General features: G+C 41.4%; 1 protein-coding gene across 1 annotated transcript in view; it reads right to left on the bottom strand.

The window, feature by feature from the left end:
* The window catches only part of ANXA6 (annexin A6), a 75,519-nt gene that overhangs the window by 32,096 nt on the left and 22,974 nt on the right, over nt 1–20,449 (bottom strand). Inside the window, exons 4-9 of the mRNA XM_063447870.1 lie at nt 20,258–20,352; nt 11,723–11,836; nt 8,083–8,173; nt 7,721–7,800; nt 6,304–6,360; nt 2,983–3,076 (exon numbers count right to left, since the gene is read on the bottom strand). Of these exons, the coding sequence (XP_063303940.1) occupies nt 2,983–3,076; nt 6,304–6,360; nt 7,721–7,800; nt 8,083–8,173; nt 11,723–11,836; nt 20,258–20,352 (531 nt within the window). The remainder of the gene's footprint in view (nt 1–2,982; nt 3,077–6,303; nt 6,361–7,720; nt 7,801–8,082; nt 8,174–11,722; nt 11,837–20,257; nt 20,353–20,449) is intronic.

Genomic DNA, 20,449 nt, shown 5'->3' with positions numbered 1-20,449 from the left:
GCCGTTCGGTCGGTGGAGGTATGAATGAGTGGAAAGTCGCGTCCAGTCGGCAATTATACATAGGTGTACTAACGGTGAGAAACAGTTAACGTAGAAAGAAAAAAGTAAAAAACAGAACGAAACATATGGGTTAGACAGTGTCCTTGTTGGGACGTGACTGCTTCAGGTTGCTGTTGCTTCATCTTGGTCCCGGTGCACTCTGCGTGGGACGAAGGGTTGCACTCGGTCAGGATTCCACTGGTGAGTCGAAGCTGACCCGGCTTGGAGTGTTGTAGGTTGGAAAGAGTCTTTAGCCAGGCCCAGGGTGTGTAACAAGGCTGCTGCATCTTCGAGGGAGCTCACTGTGTACCTGGTATCATTCTGTTGGAGCCAAATAGCTCGTGTCTTCAGCCATTTGTAGGGTATTTTTTGTTGTTGCAACAGCGTGGTAAACGGCCTGAGCGACCGGCGCCAGGCGAGTGTGCTTCCAGTCAGGTCAGCATAGAACGAGAGGGTCATCTTCTCGAACTTATATGGGGAGCACTCCCTAGTCGCTGCCACAACCGCCATCTTGTCTTTAAGGTGCTGGAATCTGATGATGAGGTCTCTGGAAGCCGCGGCCGGTGCCTTCGCTGGTTTCGGGGCCCGGAAAGAGCCGTCTAACTGCACTGTCTTGGCATGTCTTGGCGGTAGCAGAGCCGTTAGCAGACGCCTCAGCATGTGTGGGAGCTCCGCGGCCGGGATATCTTCTGGGATGCCTCGAATTTTTAAATTCTTGGTCCGCCTTGCGTCCTCTATTGCTGCGAATTGGCGTTCATGTCTGTCGTTTTGGCTTTTGAGGCTTTGTACTTCCCGCTGTAGTTCAGCTATCTGGGATGTGTGGCCTGTGGTCGATGTCTCTAGGGTTCCGATTCTCCCCGCTAAGCCTTGGATGTCCTTTGGAGGGTCCGTTGGAGGTCTGCTAATAGGGACTTTAGAACCGCCGTTGTCACCGGGGAGGTGTCTGCTTCCCGGGCACTTGGCCTTGGTGGTGCCATCTGAGGTAGGACTGGTGTTTCCTCCCCGGAGGAGAAATCATCTGACAGTTCAGAAAAGGTTTCAGGGTAGGCGGCCATTTTGGGCCTGGGTGCCCCCTGCGTGTGTCGGAAGAGTTCCGCGATGTCGGGGCCTTGTCATGGTTTATCTGGCCTGGGCTTCTTCGTTTTACGCCCCATCTTGACGACCAGGTGCCCAGCGATCTTGTGGGCTATAAGGTTGCCGGTTTGGAGGTGGCAAACGGGTGAATATGCCTCGTTTTTAGCTGGTATAGCGGGAGCTCGTATGCTGTGCGACTTTCCAGCTTGGCTGCTAGCTCTGCCCCCCTGCAATTTAGTTTTTAACTCACAACCATGCACTATTTAATGAGATCCCCTCCTCCCCCCTCCCCTCCACATAGATTCTTTATCTTAATTTGACCTAACTATATAGTGACGCATTAATAAAACAAAGCCTGACTTCCATTCACCTGCTCGTGTTAATTTATAATAGGAGGAAGGATGGATACACAAGCTCAGACCTCTACGTAAGAAAATTAATTAATTGCATATAACTACAAGCATTACTCAAAATCCTGCCCGGATATTACAGTCACATTGCAGTGAGAGTCTTTCCTGTGTGAACTATTGGCTTTTAAAGCTAATGACTAAAACACATGGATTGATGTTCTCTTAAGTGCACATATGTTAGTGACAGGAAGCAAAAATTACTTTCTAATATCACTTTCGTTCCCCAGCTTTCATTGGCTGGAAATTGTAAAATTCACTGTTGACACATTTTCAGACTTGTATGACCGGGTCTGACAAACCCCAGGAACACAGTAACTAATATTGTTTCTTCCGACGCCTAACTGTTTGAGTGAAATGCATAATTAGCTTTCTAATGTTGCATGTTACTCTAACCTTACTTTTCACTCACCCTGTTGAGCCCTATAGATTCACATTTTCATAGATCTTATTCTTAACTAAGCTAAACCCATATTCACTCTAGCTCCTTCCAACCTCTTGGCACGCTCATGTTCGTTAGTGCACAATCACTGATGAATGCTACTAAACATCCACAAATTATAATAAATGGAATCTTTTTTAAAAAGAAGACTGGTTTTCTGCCATTACAAATCTGACAGTTTCCTTCTGTAATGTTGATAAATATTATTTTATTTTGTGGCTTACTGGTACACCTCTGGTACCAAATACACCATGCTACCCAACTTTCAGAATACTACAAATATGGCTACTGGTGTGCACCTTCTCAGGCACAAATGATGTGTGTGTCATGCATTTTGGGTTGGACACCTTTATTAAACACTGCATATTCTGGTGGCCAACTTGCAGGACGTATCTATGATAATCAGGTATGAATAACATATTTGCCAGCAATTTGCTATTACAGTGAAGACATTATATGGGTTATGTATAAATAGTGTCATGTTCATTTATTCATGGGTTTTGTTTTTGGTGGTTTTCTTCTATTTGCAATAAAACAATCCATAGTGTGTCTTTTTCATTATTTCGTGTTCCTGACCCAGTTTGGTTCCTTTTGTTTTTTAATCTAAAATATGATTGCTTCCAATAGGTTTCAAAATTTTGTGGAAAAATGCACATTTACTACTAACAAATTTCAGCTTTTAGAATCTTCATTTTTGCTTTAATCTATAAAAAACATTTTTATTGCAGTCACATCTTTTTAATAAATGGTAAAATAGTAAGAAAAACATGAGAATTTGAAAGAGAAATAAAAAGTTGCAAAAATATGGAATATTTTGGTGCACTACAGAAAGGCAGAAAAAAAGCACCAATGTAGAAAAGCTTTATACATAAGAAATGGCGTGAGTGCACAGATATTATTTTCTTTTTTAGGTAAACCCATATGTAGTTATCGCAGGCCTTTAGTTTTCTGTTATCCACACTTTTAGGGTATCATTAATAGGGCACTAGGGTCTCTATGAAACCAGAAACGTATGCTTACCTAGTTGAAGATGTGTCTTGCTCCTGCTTCCTAAAATATAGATGAATTGAGCCTCATCGGTTCCCCATTTCTGTTCTCCAGCTTCAAATAAGTCCTGGATAAAATTTTCAACAATGTATGGCATTGTTATAAAGAATGCAAATGGTTATGACATGATATTCTATAAAAATCTTAAACACACTCTAAAATTCAGAATGTATCGTTATTAGCAGCATACTGTGAGTTTTTTTTATGGTTAGAAGTAGAAGTACATTTTACTTTACATATATTATCATGAGCAGGTAATTGTTATCAATCTCTTCCGAAATAAGCAGAATATTATATTTGAAACATCTCAATTCTGTCAAGATATTAAAACAGTTAAATAGCTATATCTGAGTATGAAATAAAACTATTTAATGTAGTATACACTAGCTGCTAAAATATCCAACATTGGGGGCGGAGCCAATTGCCTAACGAGACGGATGCACATTAGCGCACTTGGAGCGTTTGCCTTGTTAACGGCAGCTACCGGCCAAAAAAAAACAAGATCGGCGACCAGACTAAGGACTTACCTGCTCCACAACTGATAGGGAAACGATCCAAAAAACTCTGGGCCAATAAGAGCCCAGGAACCCGAGATATCGGCACGTTTATGCAGCAGCCTGCAAGGCCCGCACCAACAAAGATGGCGCCGGCGGCGGTCTCCACCTCAGACTCCTCTGATGCAGAGAGCTTACCAGAAGACCTCTCCACCTTCCCAGAGGTACATAATGCCACACAACAGCTCCCAATAGGGGGAGATACTGCCCCTTCAACCAAGGAAGACATTAAAGCCCTTATATGTGAAATACGGTCCATGTTTCAAGCGGATGTGGCTGGGGTGCGGGAAGAGGTGGCCACCCTTACTGACAGGCTTGTCAGAATAGAGGATGATATGGACACGACAAAAGTGGCACAATCAGCCACAGACACTGCCCTTAGCTCACTGCAAAAGAGCAATGCGGACATGCTCAACTGCCTAGCTAACATGGAGGACAAAATGAAGGCAAGAAATGTGAGGATCAGGGGGGTCCCAGAGACCATAACTACTGGAGAACTGCCTCACTTTATCAGAAGACTCCTTTCCACACTGCTTCCCCCAAAACAGGCGAAACAAGTTGTCATGGATCATTGCTTTAGACTACCTAAGGCCCCTAGAGCCCCCCCAGAGGCATCGAGAGACATCCTGGTTAAACTTGTCCGAGACTCCGGCAGGGGCGCTATCCTGGCGGCGACCAGAGATTCCCCCACCACCGCTTTCGAGGGTCATCAACTGACGTTGTACAAGGACATATCCCGCCACACCATTGCCTGGCGGCAGTCACTCCGCCAACTCACTCAGCACCTCCGGGACAGCAAGGTGCCATATAAATGGGGCATACACAAGCTTACAGTCGAAAAGGGGGGCAAGACACACTCAATTACCCACCTCTCTGAATTACATAGCTTATTATGGGAACTGGGACTGCCCGAGAGCACCTTCCCCTTGCCGCAACAGCCCTCATGGTCTGTGGCCTGGATCACCCCGTTTGTCCCCAGAGAGACCGCAGGGGGATCCCGGGACACACCAACGTGAAGTGGACATTTGCACTACCCTGTTCAACATTCAACATCCAAATACGCTCAATGTGAACTCAAATCGCTCCTCTCTCTAATTGCTAGCGATGACACTATATATTGTTTCAGGGTTCCCACAACCCGATTTGGCTCCGATAGTTGAAGCTACTCTATCTATGACAAGTTGTACACCCCCCACCCCTACCTACCTAACTACTCCGTTGACTATAACCAACAGTATTCCCTAACTGGTAGACGCTACGTGATACAGGCTGGCAATATCTCATTTTACTATAAATAACTCACTATGACAGCAGACTGAGAACAAAACAGCAGATATAGCCATAGCAAATGAGCCATAGTTCTCACTAAAGCCCCCCTCCCACCCATCCCCCCCCCCCCCCCCACCTCTAATAACCAAGAGGTACTCTGGCTTTAATACCCCTCCTGACGACGGACAACTGATCTCCCTGTGTTGTAAAATTTGTCTTAATATTTACACTATAAAATGTGCTGTATAACTGATATGTTCTGTTTTAACACTATGACCCTTGTTACACTGTTGATGACATGTCTTATGACAAGTTGTGCACCTTATAAAGCACAACAAAAATAAAGAATACAAAAAAAAATATCCAACATTGCCTACCACCTGATATATGTGCAACATGTATTCTTTGCACTGTACCTGTCTATATGTCTATATCCCCTTTCTTTCTATGTTCTCCTTCCTTGGATTCTTTATCTCTTCATTAGAGGTACTCCTCTTGGTTAATTATTGAACTGTTTTATTTTGCGTGCTTAACTGCAAATGTTTATTAATATTAAAGGGACACTATAGGCACCCAGACCATGTCATCTCATTGAAGAGGTCTGGGTGTAGTGTCCCTTGTTCCCTTAACCCTGCAATGTAAAACACTCCTTGTTTGAGAAATTACAATGTTTACATTAAAGGGCTAAGACTGTTTCTAGTGGCTGTCATCCATACAGTCACTAGAGGCGCATTGTGAAGTTTCACAGAGTTTTGACGTCCTCATGCTATGCATGCTAAAAATTCCCATAGGAAAGCATTTATACAATGCTTTCTTATGGGGAAGGCCTAATGCAAGCAAGAAGCTCGCCATGCATACGCATTAGGTCCCCCCCGATCGGCTGACATTGGCAGACAAGTGCAACTCAGCACTATATAATATAATATTAAAATATATAATTTTTCGCATGTTTTTCTGGCACTTTTATATTTAGTACAGGGTGACAAACAGGAAGCCAAAGATGACAATATTCTTGTTTCTCCTCTTTGAGTGGGAAATTTCACACTGTTCCTCTTTATGTGTATATTGTGAAGTTCATTAAAATTAGTGTTTACATTTCTTAAATACTATTCTATATACTATACAGATTTGCCAGTAAGCAGGGTATGACTGTCCTTAAATGTATAGATGTCAAGCTGAACACTGAATATTATTTGTTTTTAGACCTATATTTTATATATTTTTTTTGTATCAGGTGCTACATTGTGGGTGGATGGTTGAGATAATGCCTGACTTTCTTGTGCTCCCTCCAAATGGGGGATCAAGTGACAGAGTTCTTTGTTTTTTCCTTGGTGGAAGAAGTAGATGAGCAACATTTGTGTCTAGAGGCACCTGAGATATAAATTTAGCCATACTTATACTGCAGAATGTGTTTACTGCTTAAAAATAGAAAATTAATAACATGCATGATGTGTCTCTGGCCAGACATTACCGTGGCATCCTGCATTACCAGATCCTCACTCACAATGTCATCTTCTTCTCTTGTGCCCTGGTAATAAAAAAAAAAAAAATGCAAATAGTATATCAGAACAGAAACAAATAAACAAGCACACAGACATGTTCAAAAATATACAAAAAAAAAAACAAGTTTGGAAATATCCATGTTTGTGGTCTTTTTCAAAAGAAACATTTTATGAACATTTCAACCATAACATTTGTTGCTTACGTTGCAGACATTCAGCAGCAAATTGTAATAGAAAGTGGAACATGACCTATTTGTATTGCTACAGATGCCCCCTTTGTTTTGGGCAGCTGCTTCACATCTATTTAAGCACCAAGCAAACAGTTTACTAAAAATGAGTATTCCTGGTGATGTAATCTGATTGCACACATCCTACATGATTCTCATGAACAACACTTGGGGGTTATTTTACTACATGGAATCGCCAAATATTTCTCACAGAGCTGTTTTTTAATTAAAAAATGTAGTTCACTAACTTGCACAGTTAAGCAATGATGCCATTAAAATATGGCTGCAATTGAAAACCATAAAAAGTGTGTTGCCATTTATTCTGGTGGAAAACTTATATTTATAGAGACAATGCATAATAAGAAACGGTAACTGATCGCTAGCATAGCCTGACTTCCCTATTAACCCTGAAATAGGAATGGAGAGATTTAAAAAATAATTTAGGGGTTCCTTAAAATTGTCCAGTAGAGGGCTTCCTTGTTACCCCCTCTTTCTTCACCTTGTGTGCAAAGGTTATAGGGTAATTATTACCAAATAGGTACACGAAGAACTTTACCAACCTTTTCCTCCACTCTTTTTGAAGAGGGGGAGGGAATGCATTACAAGTTAGGTTCCTTTTTAGCATTTGCCCCTTCTTCTACCCCCTAGCATACCATTACATTTTATTCCACAAGCTGGGTGCGCATGAAGGTATAAGGGTAATTTTCAGGGTCTCTGCATGGTAATGCTTTCCTTTTACCCCTCCAGGATTAGGAGTGCTCTTACTTAGAAGGTATAAAAATGGCACGAGGATTGATTTCATTCCGTATGAAAGCATGATACTCTATCTTTGCTTTTAAATCATAGCCTGTGTGCTATTCAAATGTTAGATAAACACACATGCGCATGCTCATACATTCACATTACCCTATGCTATGAAAATTGGAAAGGGTACACGGATTGGTGATATAAAGTGGTTTAATTGGTGATTCTATAGTGTACTACTATCTCAAATAGTTTGGGCTTGTATGAGTTTTTGCAATATTCTGAATAGTTCTGCCTGCTGCCCATCACCAAATGTTAAGTTGCATTTTTTAGAAATCACATAAAATAATCAAGGAAGAGTTCCACTTCCACACAAACTGGAAATAACCATAGGAATAAAAAGAACATGCATTACCTGCAGTAGAACAACAAGCATTTTCTTGAAATGACCACTGGTATCTTTAACTACATCTGTCTCCAGATCACGGCCATATGCTGCAATCATATACAAACACAAGTCAACATACAGTATATTTGATGTATACTGATATATATATATATATATATATATATATATATATATATATATATATATATATATAGCAGTATATATACTAGAATATGCATATATTAACAATAACAATGCTATAATATCGGTCCATTTCTACGTTTCTGTGCATACGTAAGATGGGGATTCAGTAGGCATTTCCTCCTGTAAGTTAAATTCTGATCCCTTAGCAGATATCTGGAGGGGATCTGCATTCTGCATGTACTCACCATCTTTATAAGCCTCCACCAGTGCATGAATTTGCTGGTTATCACGAGAGGCCAATATCTCTATAAGGCATTTCTCATCTGTGCCAACACCCTGTAACACAATCAGTATAATGCTTAATGAGCAATCTCCAGATACTTAAGAGCTTCAGTATCTCAATGTACTTTTCTATAAGTTGATGAAGAAGGAGGTTTATTGATCTTACATTAAAATACAGATGTCAGAATAAAAACACTATTGAGTGGTGAAATACCCCATGCTTACTCTGAAAAAGCCTGTGTAATAGACAAATATCAACAAAAACAACCAGTGGTGAGAATGAGATAAGGCAAAAAGTAATGGGGAGTTTATAGGTATAATCTTAAAAAAAGAAACACAGAAATTAGGTTCTCACCATATACTTACAATAAGGCAGCAGCCAATCTTACAAGGATTCCCAAAAACTTGAGGAAATAAAGTTATAACAAAAAACAGACAATAGCTAAGCGCGCCTAAAAAACAATATAGCACATAAGCGAAGTCACATATAAAACATATATACGTACATATGTCTATGGTTCATATGTACGTATATATGTTTTATATGTGACCACAAATGGGCTAAATTGTATTTTAGGCACACTTATCTAGTGTCTGGTTTTTGTTATGAGTTTATAGGTATAGTAATAGATATTACTAAAAACACATACCATTAATCTGTTGGGTATTTAATCTCCCAAATGAGGAACATCCTGAAGATTTTAACACGGTCGTCAAAAACTTTCATAGGCTAAAAAACAATTCTAAAAATATATAGTGCAGACTTTTTTTTTTTTTTTTTTTTTTTTTTTAAATTCTTTATTTTTTTGTGCAGAGAAAATACAATATGGTCCGCAGTGCCACGACAGCAGAGCCAACCAAGATATACATGCAGTTGTACAGTGTCATGTCACATAAAAGAAATGCACATTTAAATTTTTTTTTTAAACACATTACATTTTTACATTGTGGTAACGTAGCTACCCTGCACAATGCTAGTGATCAGCTTATTTACAAGAGAAAACTTGAAGCAGGGGCGATGATTGGTTATTCAGACTAATGTTTCAAGATATTGCATTATAGGTATAGACCTAGGTTTCATTAGGCAAGGGAATACATTGCAGTTATACAGGCTTATGGTTATGTGGAACATTAGCTTATCTTAAGGTGAGTATTGCCCTAACAAATATGACTACATAATCTTAGTAATGTACTGGCTTGGGTAGATCATTGTTTGCAGACTATGCTAGGCACATTACTGGAGCTCAATGTAAACTATAAGTAACAAAAAGGAAATCATATTTAACTTGCAAGGCACAGAACATGGCTTTAGCTGTATTCCAGTCCGAGTGTGAATCTTAAATGCCCTGGAGAGTAGAGGGGAGCAATATAACAGCAACTTGCCCGAGATTACCGGGAAGGCATCATGTGATGTGGTTACTGCAGGCATTACATGCTCACCGAGTGTCCCTGAGGGTGATTCACCCGATGCCCCTTGGTGGGAGGCTGAAGGTCTGTGTATGCCAAAGTCCCATGTGGGTCTGGTCTCCTGTTGGTGGATCTCCATTGGCTGATAATTGCGGGTCGATGTGCGTCGGCATGGGTGTCCACTTGTGTTGCAGGGCTGTCGGTAAGCTCCTGTTGCCGCAAGGTCGATCACTGTTCACCCTCTGCCTGCGGGTGTCTTGTAGTCTCGTGTTCTCTGGGTGATTTGATGCCGGGGGAGCCTGTGCTACCTTCCGCTTAACCTTATGTGGGTGATCATGTGGCTCGGTATCCGGCTCGGCCTCTGGGTCCGTCGGGAACAGGAGGGCCTCCAGCTTTTCCCAGAAGACTTGGAAGGCCCTGTCCAGCCGATGCTCGACCTCTGGTAACTCGCTATAAGTGCTGGTGTGGCACGCCGCCTCCGCCATTTTTGGTGCTATGTTGTTGCTTGTAGTGGGCCTCTGTGTCATCACGGCTTTCTTGCCGGGCTGTATCAGGGTCCCCTGAGGGCGGACCGGGATAACCCCCACCGGTCCATAGGGGGGGGGACGGGGGTCCGGTCTCCATTTGTTAGCCGTTAGTGCCAGCGAGGGAGCGGCCGTCTCCCTCACGCCGGCCATGTGTGTAGGCCTCATGGGAAGAGCAGGTGCAGCAGGGCAGAATCGTAGCTTGTGTGGCATCGATGTATTCCCCTGTGTTTTGCCTGTCATCTGGTGGTCTTTTTGGACCGATCAGATCACGTTTCGGCTATCAAAATTTGTTTATTTAGGGCCGCAGAGCAGGAGCTAAACGAATCTGCATCCTCTGCTCTCAGCGGTCAGGCCCCGCCCCCCATAGTGCAGACTTTTTAACTCACTATTGTTTTTTTTTTATTGATCGATGTCAAAATAAACCTACTTTTTCCAAACCTCATAGTAAGTAATCATTTAGTAGAAAGCATTTGCTATGAACAATGATTTTGTGATAATTAGATCAATATTCTAAATGCAATATATGCGTTCATGGGCTCTGAAGTCTTAGCTTTTTACACCGAACAGGCTCATGTAAATGTTTGGTATTTGTTTGTTTTTGTTTGTATTTCTTTATGCTTTATGTATGTCATTCTTGAACTAAATATGGAATTTTATACTGATACTATACGATGACAAATTGAGTCTTTTTGTTTATGCATGGTCTTAAAACATTATATTTAATAAATAATTATATACTAAATACAATATGTGCTGCCCAGTACATTAGAAACATGAGAGACAAAGACAGACCGTTAATTATACAAGAAAACTATAGAAATATTGAAAAATGCTGCTGTATTGTTTATGTGTACAATTAAAGCACATTTTACTTGGGCTTCTTTCATAATTTCCACTTTTGCTCATTAATAATTGAAAAAATTGATTGTTCGGCTTCATGAGATTTCCATAAAATGCTAGATCGGGCAGATTATTTATTGATTAAGAGGAAAAAGACTTTTGTTACACATGAAGTATGAAAACATTGAAGGGCCAATATAGGCATCAAAAGCTGTGAAACTGAAGAGGCATGATCTATACACCCAAACCGCTTTATTAAGCTAAAGTTGTTTTTGTGCCTGTAGTGGCCCTTTAAACCAAGATTGTAAAAACTGAAAAAGATACCTCAATTATTATTTAATAATAAATGTGCCTCATATATAAATAACAATATCAATAAATGAAAAATAAATTAATTAAACCACTGATTTTAGAACATGTTATTTTTTTTTTACAGAAACTGTGTCTTCCTCTGCACAAAGAGGTAATGATTAGGAGATCAAGAAGTTACAATATTTATTCTGATCAAATATTAAAAAAATGCTGACCCGATCATTCTTCTCGGCTATAGAAATACTTTAATGAAAGAGATAACAAAATGAAGATTGGATTTATTAAACTTCAAGTAATATCAATCTTTATTGGGTCTCATACTACACCCAATGTTAAATGTTATAGCAGCCAAAAAGTAGAACAGAGTTTGGCTTTGTTGGAGTGTACTGAATTTTCACAAATTTTTAGAAGAACCCACAATTTAGTGAACACACAAGTCTCCAAACAAATATAAACTGATAAAAGATATCAAAAGTTTAAGATTGAATTAATGGAAATGACAACATGAAGTACTTACATCTATGGCATCCTTAATTTCCTTGGCATCACAGTATGCAGGAGGGCGCATCAACCCTACTATGAGTCTTTCAAATTTTCCAGTCAGTTCATATTTCAAATCTTCAATAAGATCCTTTGAAAGAGGAAAATAGCTTTTTTATTATAAGTAGCATCTTGCATGTAGCATCTGTATGATCATTTATTAAACACTTTATTTTACTTAAAGGGACACTATTGTCACCAGAACTACTACATATCAATGTAGTGGTTCTGGTGTCTATAGCCTGTCTCAGCAGGCATTTCAATGTAAACATTGCCTTGTAACACCCTAGAAGAGGAGCCTAGTAACATCTCTAGTGGCAGACAGTCACTGGAGATCCCTAGTAGAAGTGCCTAGTAACACCTCTAGTAGCAGTCACTCAGTCACTGGATATGTTTCCTATGCAGTGCTGCACAGTGTGAACAGAACCTTCTTCACAGAGATGCAGCTATACGGGAGATGCTGATTGATTTCCTATAAGAAAGCATTGGACTGGCTGAGATCATCAAGATTGATGATCTATAATAAAGTGAAAAAGAGAGCGCACAAAATAATATATATAATCAACTTATATGGAATGGTACAAAGTACCTCTAGATTGCAGCTGCTAAACAAAAAAAAGGAATTTCCCAAATTCAAAGCAATTTTTGGGGGGATTGTGTTGTCAGCGCTTAGTAGATAGTCCCCTTAGATTGAATTAGGGGTATACACTTACACAAATATACCTGCAACAATTAAATGGCAGGGTCCAAAGAAATATGAGGAAGTCCACAGAGTCGTTGGAAACATGCATTTATGCTTGAAATCCCTTAAAAAAGACAGAAAATAAACATAGTATAATACTGTATTTAAAGGGAAACTCCAGTGCCAGGAAAACGATCCGTTTTCCTGGCACTGGAGGGTCCCTCTCCCTCCCACCCCCCAATCCCTGGTTACTGAAGGGGTGAAAACCCCTTCAGTCACTTACCTGAGGCAGCTGCGATGTCCCTCGCCGCTGTCTCCTCCTCCGCGACGCTCCTCCTGTCCATTGCGTCGGCCGGTGGGTGAGACTGATCCCGCCCACCGGCCGATGAGACCTAATGTGCATGCGCGGCAATGCCGCGCATGCGCATTACGTCTCTCCATAGGAAAGCATTGAAAAATCATTTCAATGCTTTCCTATGGGGTTTTGAGCGACGCTGGAGGTCCTCACACAGCGTGAGGACGTCCAGCGACGCTCTAGCACAGGTTTCCTGTGCTATAGAGCAGGAAGTTTCCTCTAGTGGCTGTCTAGTAGACAGCCACTAGAGGTGGAGTTAACCCTGCAAGGTAATTATTGCAGTTTATGAAAAACTGCAATAATTACACTTGCAGGGTTAAGAGTAGTGGGAGTTGGCACCCAGACCACTCCAATGAGCAGAAGTGGTCTGGGTGCCTGGAGTGTCCCTTTAATGTCTTAGCATAAAAAGGGAATTCCCCTCCCCAACATAGATTTGGGTTTCTATGTTTGGGAGGGGAATTCCCTTTTTATGCTAAGACATTAAATACAGTATTATACTATGTTTTATTTTTTGTCTTTTTAAGGGATTTCAAGCCTCAGTGTATGTTTCCAACAACTCTGTGGACTTCCTCATATTTATTTGGACTCTGCCATTTAATTATACACTTTGGACTGCTATATTATTCTGCTTCATATTGAACCTTTATTGTTACAATCAGCAGCATTGATACTTTTACGTTCTATATTGTATCACATAGCTGTTGTCAGGGCCGTCTTTAATTTTGATTGGACCCTGGGCAAGCATTTACTTGGGCCCCCCTGACTACATATAGATACACACAAATACACTACCTGACACACATGCAGATACACACTGACCGCATATAGATACACACAAGAACATACAGATACACACAGACACTGACACACACACAGATACAAACACTGACATACATGCAGATACAAAAGGTACACACACACTGACACACATGCAGATATACAGATACAAACACTGACACATACAGATACACACACACACAAACGCAAATGGACAACATACAGATACAGAGACACATTCTGACAGACGTACTGACACAGACAGCTATACTGAAACACACATACACAAAGACATACTGAACCACACAGACATACAGATACACTGACAGACATACTGGCACATATACACACAGACAGATGGACATACTGAAACACACATACACTGACAGACATATTGACAAACACAGACATACAGAACCACACGGACATTGACAGACTCACACAGACATTCTGTCACACATACACACAGACAGACATACTGAAACACACATACACACAGAAACTGACAGACATACACATATACAGACATTTCGACACTCACAGACAGCCATACTGAAACACACATACATACTGAACCACACAGACACTGACAGACTCACACACACACAGACATACTGACACACTGACAGACATTCTGGTACACATACACACAGACAGACAGACATACTGAAACACACATACACACAGACACACACACATACAGACATTTTGACACTCACACTGAAACACACAGACATACAGAACCACAGGGACACTGACAGACTCATGCACACACAGACATACTGACACACTGACAGACATTCTGGCACACATACACGCAGACAGACATACTGAAACACACATACACACAGATAGACATACATATATACTGACACACACACACACACACTCAGACATTCATGCAAAATTCAAATGCAACAGTGCTCCGTTTTCCAAAATTCAGTAAACGATTTTACATAATCAGTTGCAATGTGATTATTTTATTTTTCCCAACCCTCTCTTCTAATCAAAAAAAATAGCTCAAGTTATTTAAACGTTTGATATTTAGGTATGACTGCACATAAAGCACATGATGTATGTATTAATGTGTTTCCTCGCAGTGGGTTTACATATCATCCAAAATGGTGAATAAAAAAATACATGTATAAAAAGAGTCAATGACATCTCAATGTCGATAATGATGTCAAATGCCAGGGACAGAGATTTTGCTCTAGATTTACATAACAAATGCTGTTTATTTCGTTTAGTGAAAGCCCGAGAAGTAAAATGGTAACTGATTGCTTGTAGCTGTTTTTAGACTGTGCAGCCGTGGATATGGTTCTCCTGTACATATTTCTGCACATAACAGATTTAATCATATAATACATACATTCCTAAATGTTTACATAAACACTCGATCAATGCAGTGCAGTGTATTTTTGCATGAATCATTTTATGCCTCATAAGGAGTATGTGTATTTCAATAAGTCCCTTCAGTTAAATCATTGTAAGATGAAAACACTTTTCTTTATTCAAACCGAATAGCTTGCGCAGTGAATTATTTAATTTAACTACATCACTGCAGCTTTAAAATTATATACACATTTACAAAAAAACAAACAAACATTTTTTTCAGACATTCTGGCACACATACACACAGACAGACATACTGAAACACACATACACCAAGATAGACATACATATATACTGACACACACACACTCAGACATTCCAGACTCAGACTCAGAGTTTCTTACCTTTTCCTGGAGGTGGATTCCCTGGGGTCCAGTGGGCTGGCTGGGGTGGCTGGGAGTTAAGCTCTCGCTCTCTCCCGGCCTGGCCCCCTTCTGAGCAGCTGGTCCTCCTTCCTCCCGCGCGGTTCCGGTTTCTGTGGGAGGAAGTGACGCGCGGCGGTCACTTCCTCCCAGACGGCTGCCGAAAAGCAAGGGCCTGGTCGCGCTGTTAAAGCGCCACAGCGCCCGACCGGGCCCCTGCTGACACAGGCCCACCGGGTGGCCCTAAGTGCATGGGCCACCCGATGGGCCCCCATAGTCTGCGGGCCGGGGCAAACGGAGCAGCTGTCTTGGGCCCCCCAGCAGGGACAGGGCCCGGGGCAGCTGCCCCGTTTGCCCCGCGTTAAAGACGGCCCTGGCTGTTGTTAATTGTTGCAGGTATATTTGTGTAAGTGTATACCCCTAATTCAATCTAAGGGGACTATCTACTAAGCGCTGACAAGATTGATGATCTAGCCATGGAGTCTAGAGCCAACACAGCGTGAGAAAAAAGGTGAGTAAAAACCTTTTTAAAGTGATGTAGGGGAAAGACCTAAATAGGTAGTTTAAAACTATAGTATCATGTATACATGTTTGTATTCCTGACACCATAGTGTTCCTTTAGGCAATATATATATATATACACTGCTCAAAAAAATAAAGGGAAAAAACAAAAATAACACATCCTGGATCTGAATGAATTAAATATTCTTCTGAAATACTTTGTTCTTTACATAGTTGAATGTGCTGACAACAAAATCACACAAACATTAAAAAATGGAAATCAAATTTTTCAACCCACGTAGGTCTGGATTTGGAGTCACATTCAAAATTAAAGTGGAAAAACACACTACAGGCTGATCCAACTTTGATGTAATGTCCTTAAAACAAGTCAAAATTAGGCTCAGCAGTGTGTGTGTGGCCTCCACGTGCCTGTATGACCGCCCTACAATGCCTGTGCATGCTCCTGATGAGTTGGAGGATGGTCTCCTGAGGGATCTCCTCCCAGACCTGGACTAAAGCATCTGCCAACTCCTGGACAGTCTGTGGTGCAACGTGACGTTGGTGGATGGAGCGAGACATGATGTCCCAGATGTACTCAATTGGAATCAGGTCTGGGGAACTGGCGGGCCAGTCCATAGCATCAATGCCTTTGTCTTGCAGAAACTGCTGACACACTCCAGCCACATGAGGTCTAGCATTGTCTTGCATTAGGAGGAACCCAAGGCCAACCGCACCAGCATATGGTCTCACAAGGGTTCTGAGGATCTCATCTCGGTACCTAATGGCAGTCAGGCTACCTCTGGCAAGCACATGGAGGGCTGTGCAGCCCTCAAAGAAATGCCACCCCACACCATTACTAACCCACTGCCAAACCGGTCATGCTGGAGGATGTTGCTGGTAGCAGAACGTTCTCCACAGCGTCTACAGACTCTTTCTTGTCTGTCACATGTGCTCAGTGTGAACCTGCTTTCATCTGTGAAGAGCACAGGGCGCCAGTGGCGAATTTGCCAATCTTGGTGTTCTCTTGCAAATGCCAAACGTCCTGCACGGTGTTGGGCTGTAAGCACAACCCCCACCTGTGGATGTCGGGCTCTCATACCACCCTCATGGAGTCTGTTTCTGACCGTTTGAGCAGACACATGCACGTTTGTGGCCTGCTGTAGATTATTTTGCAGGGCTCTGGCAGTGCTCCTCCTGTTCCTCCTTGCACAAAGGTGGAGGTAGCGGTCCTGCTGCTGGGTTTTTGCCCTCCTACGGCCTCCTCCACGTCTCCTGATGTACTGGCCTGTCTTCTGGTAGCACCTCCATGTATATACAGTCAGTGGTCACATGCACATTTGTGGCCTGCAGTGGTCACATGCACATTTGTGGCCTGCTCTGGCAGTGCTCCTCCTGTTCCTCCTTGCACAAAGGCGGAGGTAGCGGTCCTGTTGCTGGGTTGTTGCACTCTTACGGCCTCCTCCACGCCTCCTGATGTACTGGCCTGTCTCCTGGTAGCGCCTCCATGCTCTGGACACTACGCTGACAGACACAGCAAACCTTCTTGCCACAGCTCGCATTGATGTGCCATCCTGGATGAGCTGCAATACCTCAGCCACTTGTGTGGGTTGTAGACTCCGTCTCATGCTACCACTAGAGTGAAAGCAAAAGTTCAAAAGTGACCAAAACATCAGCCAGGAAGCATAGCAACTGAGAAGTGGTCCGTGGTCACCACCTGCAGAACCACTCCTTTATTGGGGTGTCTTGCTAATTGCCTATAATTTCCACCTGTTGTCTATCCCATTTGCACAACAGCATGTGAAATTGATTGTCACTCAGTGTTGCTTCCTAAGTGGACAATTTGATTTCACAGAAGTGTGATTGACTTGGAGTTACATTGTGTTGTTTAAGTGTTCCCTTTATTTTTTTGAGCAGTGTATATACAGTCAGTGGTGTATCCTGGTTTTGTGCTGCCCCCCCTTCCCCGCCTTCTAAATACACACACACACACACACATTTACTGACAGGCACGCATACACTAGCTAACAGACATACACACTCACTAACAAACACATACAGTCATTAGCAGACACACACACTCTCTAACAGACACACTCCCTGAAATACACTCACTAACAGACACACACTAACAGACACACACAGACACACTCACTAACAGACACACACACACACTCACTAACAGACACACACACACTCACTAACAGACACACACACACTCACTAACAGACACAAACACACACACTAACAGACACAAACACACACACTAACAGTCACACACACACTAACAGACACACACTAACAGTCACACACACTAACAGTCACACACACTAACAGACACACACACTAACAGACACACACACTAACAGACACACACACTAACAGACACACACACTAACAGACACACACACACTCACTAATACACACACGCAAACATGAACATGACGTCATATTCCGGCTCCCGGCATCACTCTGAGGGCGGCGCAAGGCTAACAAGCATTTGCCCTGGGCATTTAGGGTGGCTTTTTTTGCCGCCCCCTGGAAAATGCCGCCCAAGGCAAATGCCTTGTTTTCCTTGCGGCTAATACGTCCCTGTATACAGTGCCTTGCAAAAGTATTTACCCCCCTTGGCATTTTCTGTGTTTTGTTGCCTCACAACCTGGAATTAACATGGATTAGTTGAGGATTTGCATCATTTAATTTACAGAACGTGCCCACAACTTTGAAGATTTTTTTTTTACTGTGAAGCAAACAACAAATAGGACAAAATAACAGAAAAAGAAAATGTGCATAACTATTCACCCCCCTAAAGTCAATACTTTGTAGAGCCACCTTTTGCAGCAATCACAGCTCCAAGTCGCTTTGGATAAGTCTCTATGAGCTTGCCACATCTTACCACTGGGATTTTTGCCCATTCCTCCTTGCAAAACTGCTCCAGCTCCTTCAAGTTTGATGGTTTGCGCTTGTAAACAGCAATCTTTAAGTCTGACCACAGATTTTCTATTGGATTGAGGTCTGGGCTTTGACTACGCCATTCCAAACATTTACATATGTGACACTTAGATTGCACACAGGTGGACATCATTTCACTAATTATGTGACTTCTGAAGGTAATCTATAAGAAGAAAAACTAACACAACAAGAGGACATAGTCTTAAGTTAGAGGGACAAAGGTTTAAAAATAATATCAGGGAGTATTACTTTACTGAGAGGGTAGTGGATGCATGGAATAGCCTTCCAGCTGAAGTGGTAGAGGTTAACACAGTAAAGGAGTTTAAGCATGCGTGGAATAGGCATAAGGCTATCCTAACTATAAGATAAGGCCAGGGACTAATGAAAGTATTTAGAAAATTGGGCAGACTAGATGGGCCGAATGGTTCTTATCTGCCGTCACATTCTATGTTTCTATGTTTCTAATTGGTTGCACCAGAGTTTTTTATGGGCTTCATAACAAAGGGGGTGAATAGATACGCACATGACAATTTTCTGTTTTCTATTTCTAAAAAATAGTTTTATGTATATATTTTTCTCATTTCACTTCACCAACTTAGACTATTGTGTTCTGATCCATCACATAAAATGCAGACTAATAAAACATTGAACCTAATGCTGTAATGTAACAAAATAGGTCAAAAGTCAAGGGGGTGAATACTTTTGCAAGGCACTGTATAGTTTCCATACCCATAACATCCTAGTAAAGTGAGCCACATCAGAGTTTGAAATCTAGTGCAGAGAGTAAAGGAGTATTGGGGATATCACACTCTCAACAAAGAGCCAGAGTTCAGAGTGTCCCAACGAGGACCACTTAATGACTCTCTGTTGGTGGATTTCCCTGTGGTAAAGGGACTCCTTGTCCACTTCTACTGGGCAGTAATAGCAGATACATTTGATACAGCACACATAAATAAAATCACAAAACAGATATAAGCAACTTGGTTCAAACAGATATAAGCAACTTGTGTAGTGGTAAATATGCCACTACACAATGAGCATCTTGTTAGTAAAAATGTTTTTTTTAGCCCAATGTGCATTCTGGAACATAGCTACTGTACACATGGTGAAAATTCTAGTCTCTGGATTTTTCATGTAATTACTCGTCCTAAACAAGTGGATCTCCACCTTTATTTGATAGGAACATTAGCACAGTGACTACAATTTAATAAATAGTAAAATTCATTATTTCAAAATTAGACCATTCTCTATTTTAGATAGGACAAAGGCAGCACTGCTAAATTAACTAGTTTAACTTGAGAAATTGTCTAAAGATTAATTAATATGATGTTGGGGACCCAAAAAAATACAATGAGCAACCAAATTTGGATCTCATGAAAAACTGTCCTAAAGAATCCTGTCTTGGCAACTAGATAATCTCAGCAGTTAAGAATTTGTGTTTTATGTTTTTTTAGGTACCTAATCAGTTAAAAGATTATAGGTTTGTGTACGGACCTTCCCATAGAGGGATTTGTAGGCCTGGATGATTTCAATACGCTGGTGGTTCCTCCTGGTTGTGATGAGGTCCAGTATGGCTTCTTTATCACTGCCTGCAAGAAAGGAAAATACAATTTAAAAAAAGAAAATGTTTATGACTTTTCAACTTCACATAGATTGAGGATGAAAAATATAACTTTGAGGTTCACA

Source organism: Pelobates fuscus, chromosome 3, assembly GCF_036172605.1.
Source record: "Pelobates fuscus isolate aPelFus1 chromosome 3, aPelFus1.pri, whole genome shotgun sequence".
Taxonomy (NCBI): domain Eukaryota; kingdom Metazoa; phylum Chordata; class Amphibia; order Anura; family Pelobatidae; genus Pelobates; species Pelobates fuscus.
The sequence above is the reverse complement of the archived record's forward strand: the minus strand, read 5'-3'. Positions and strand labels throughout refer to the sequence as shown.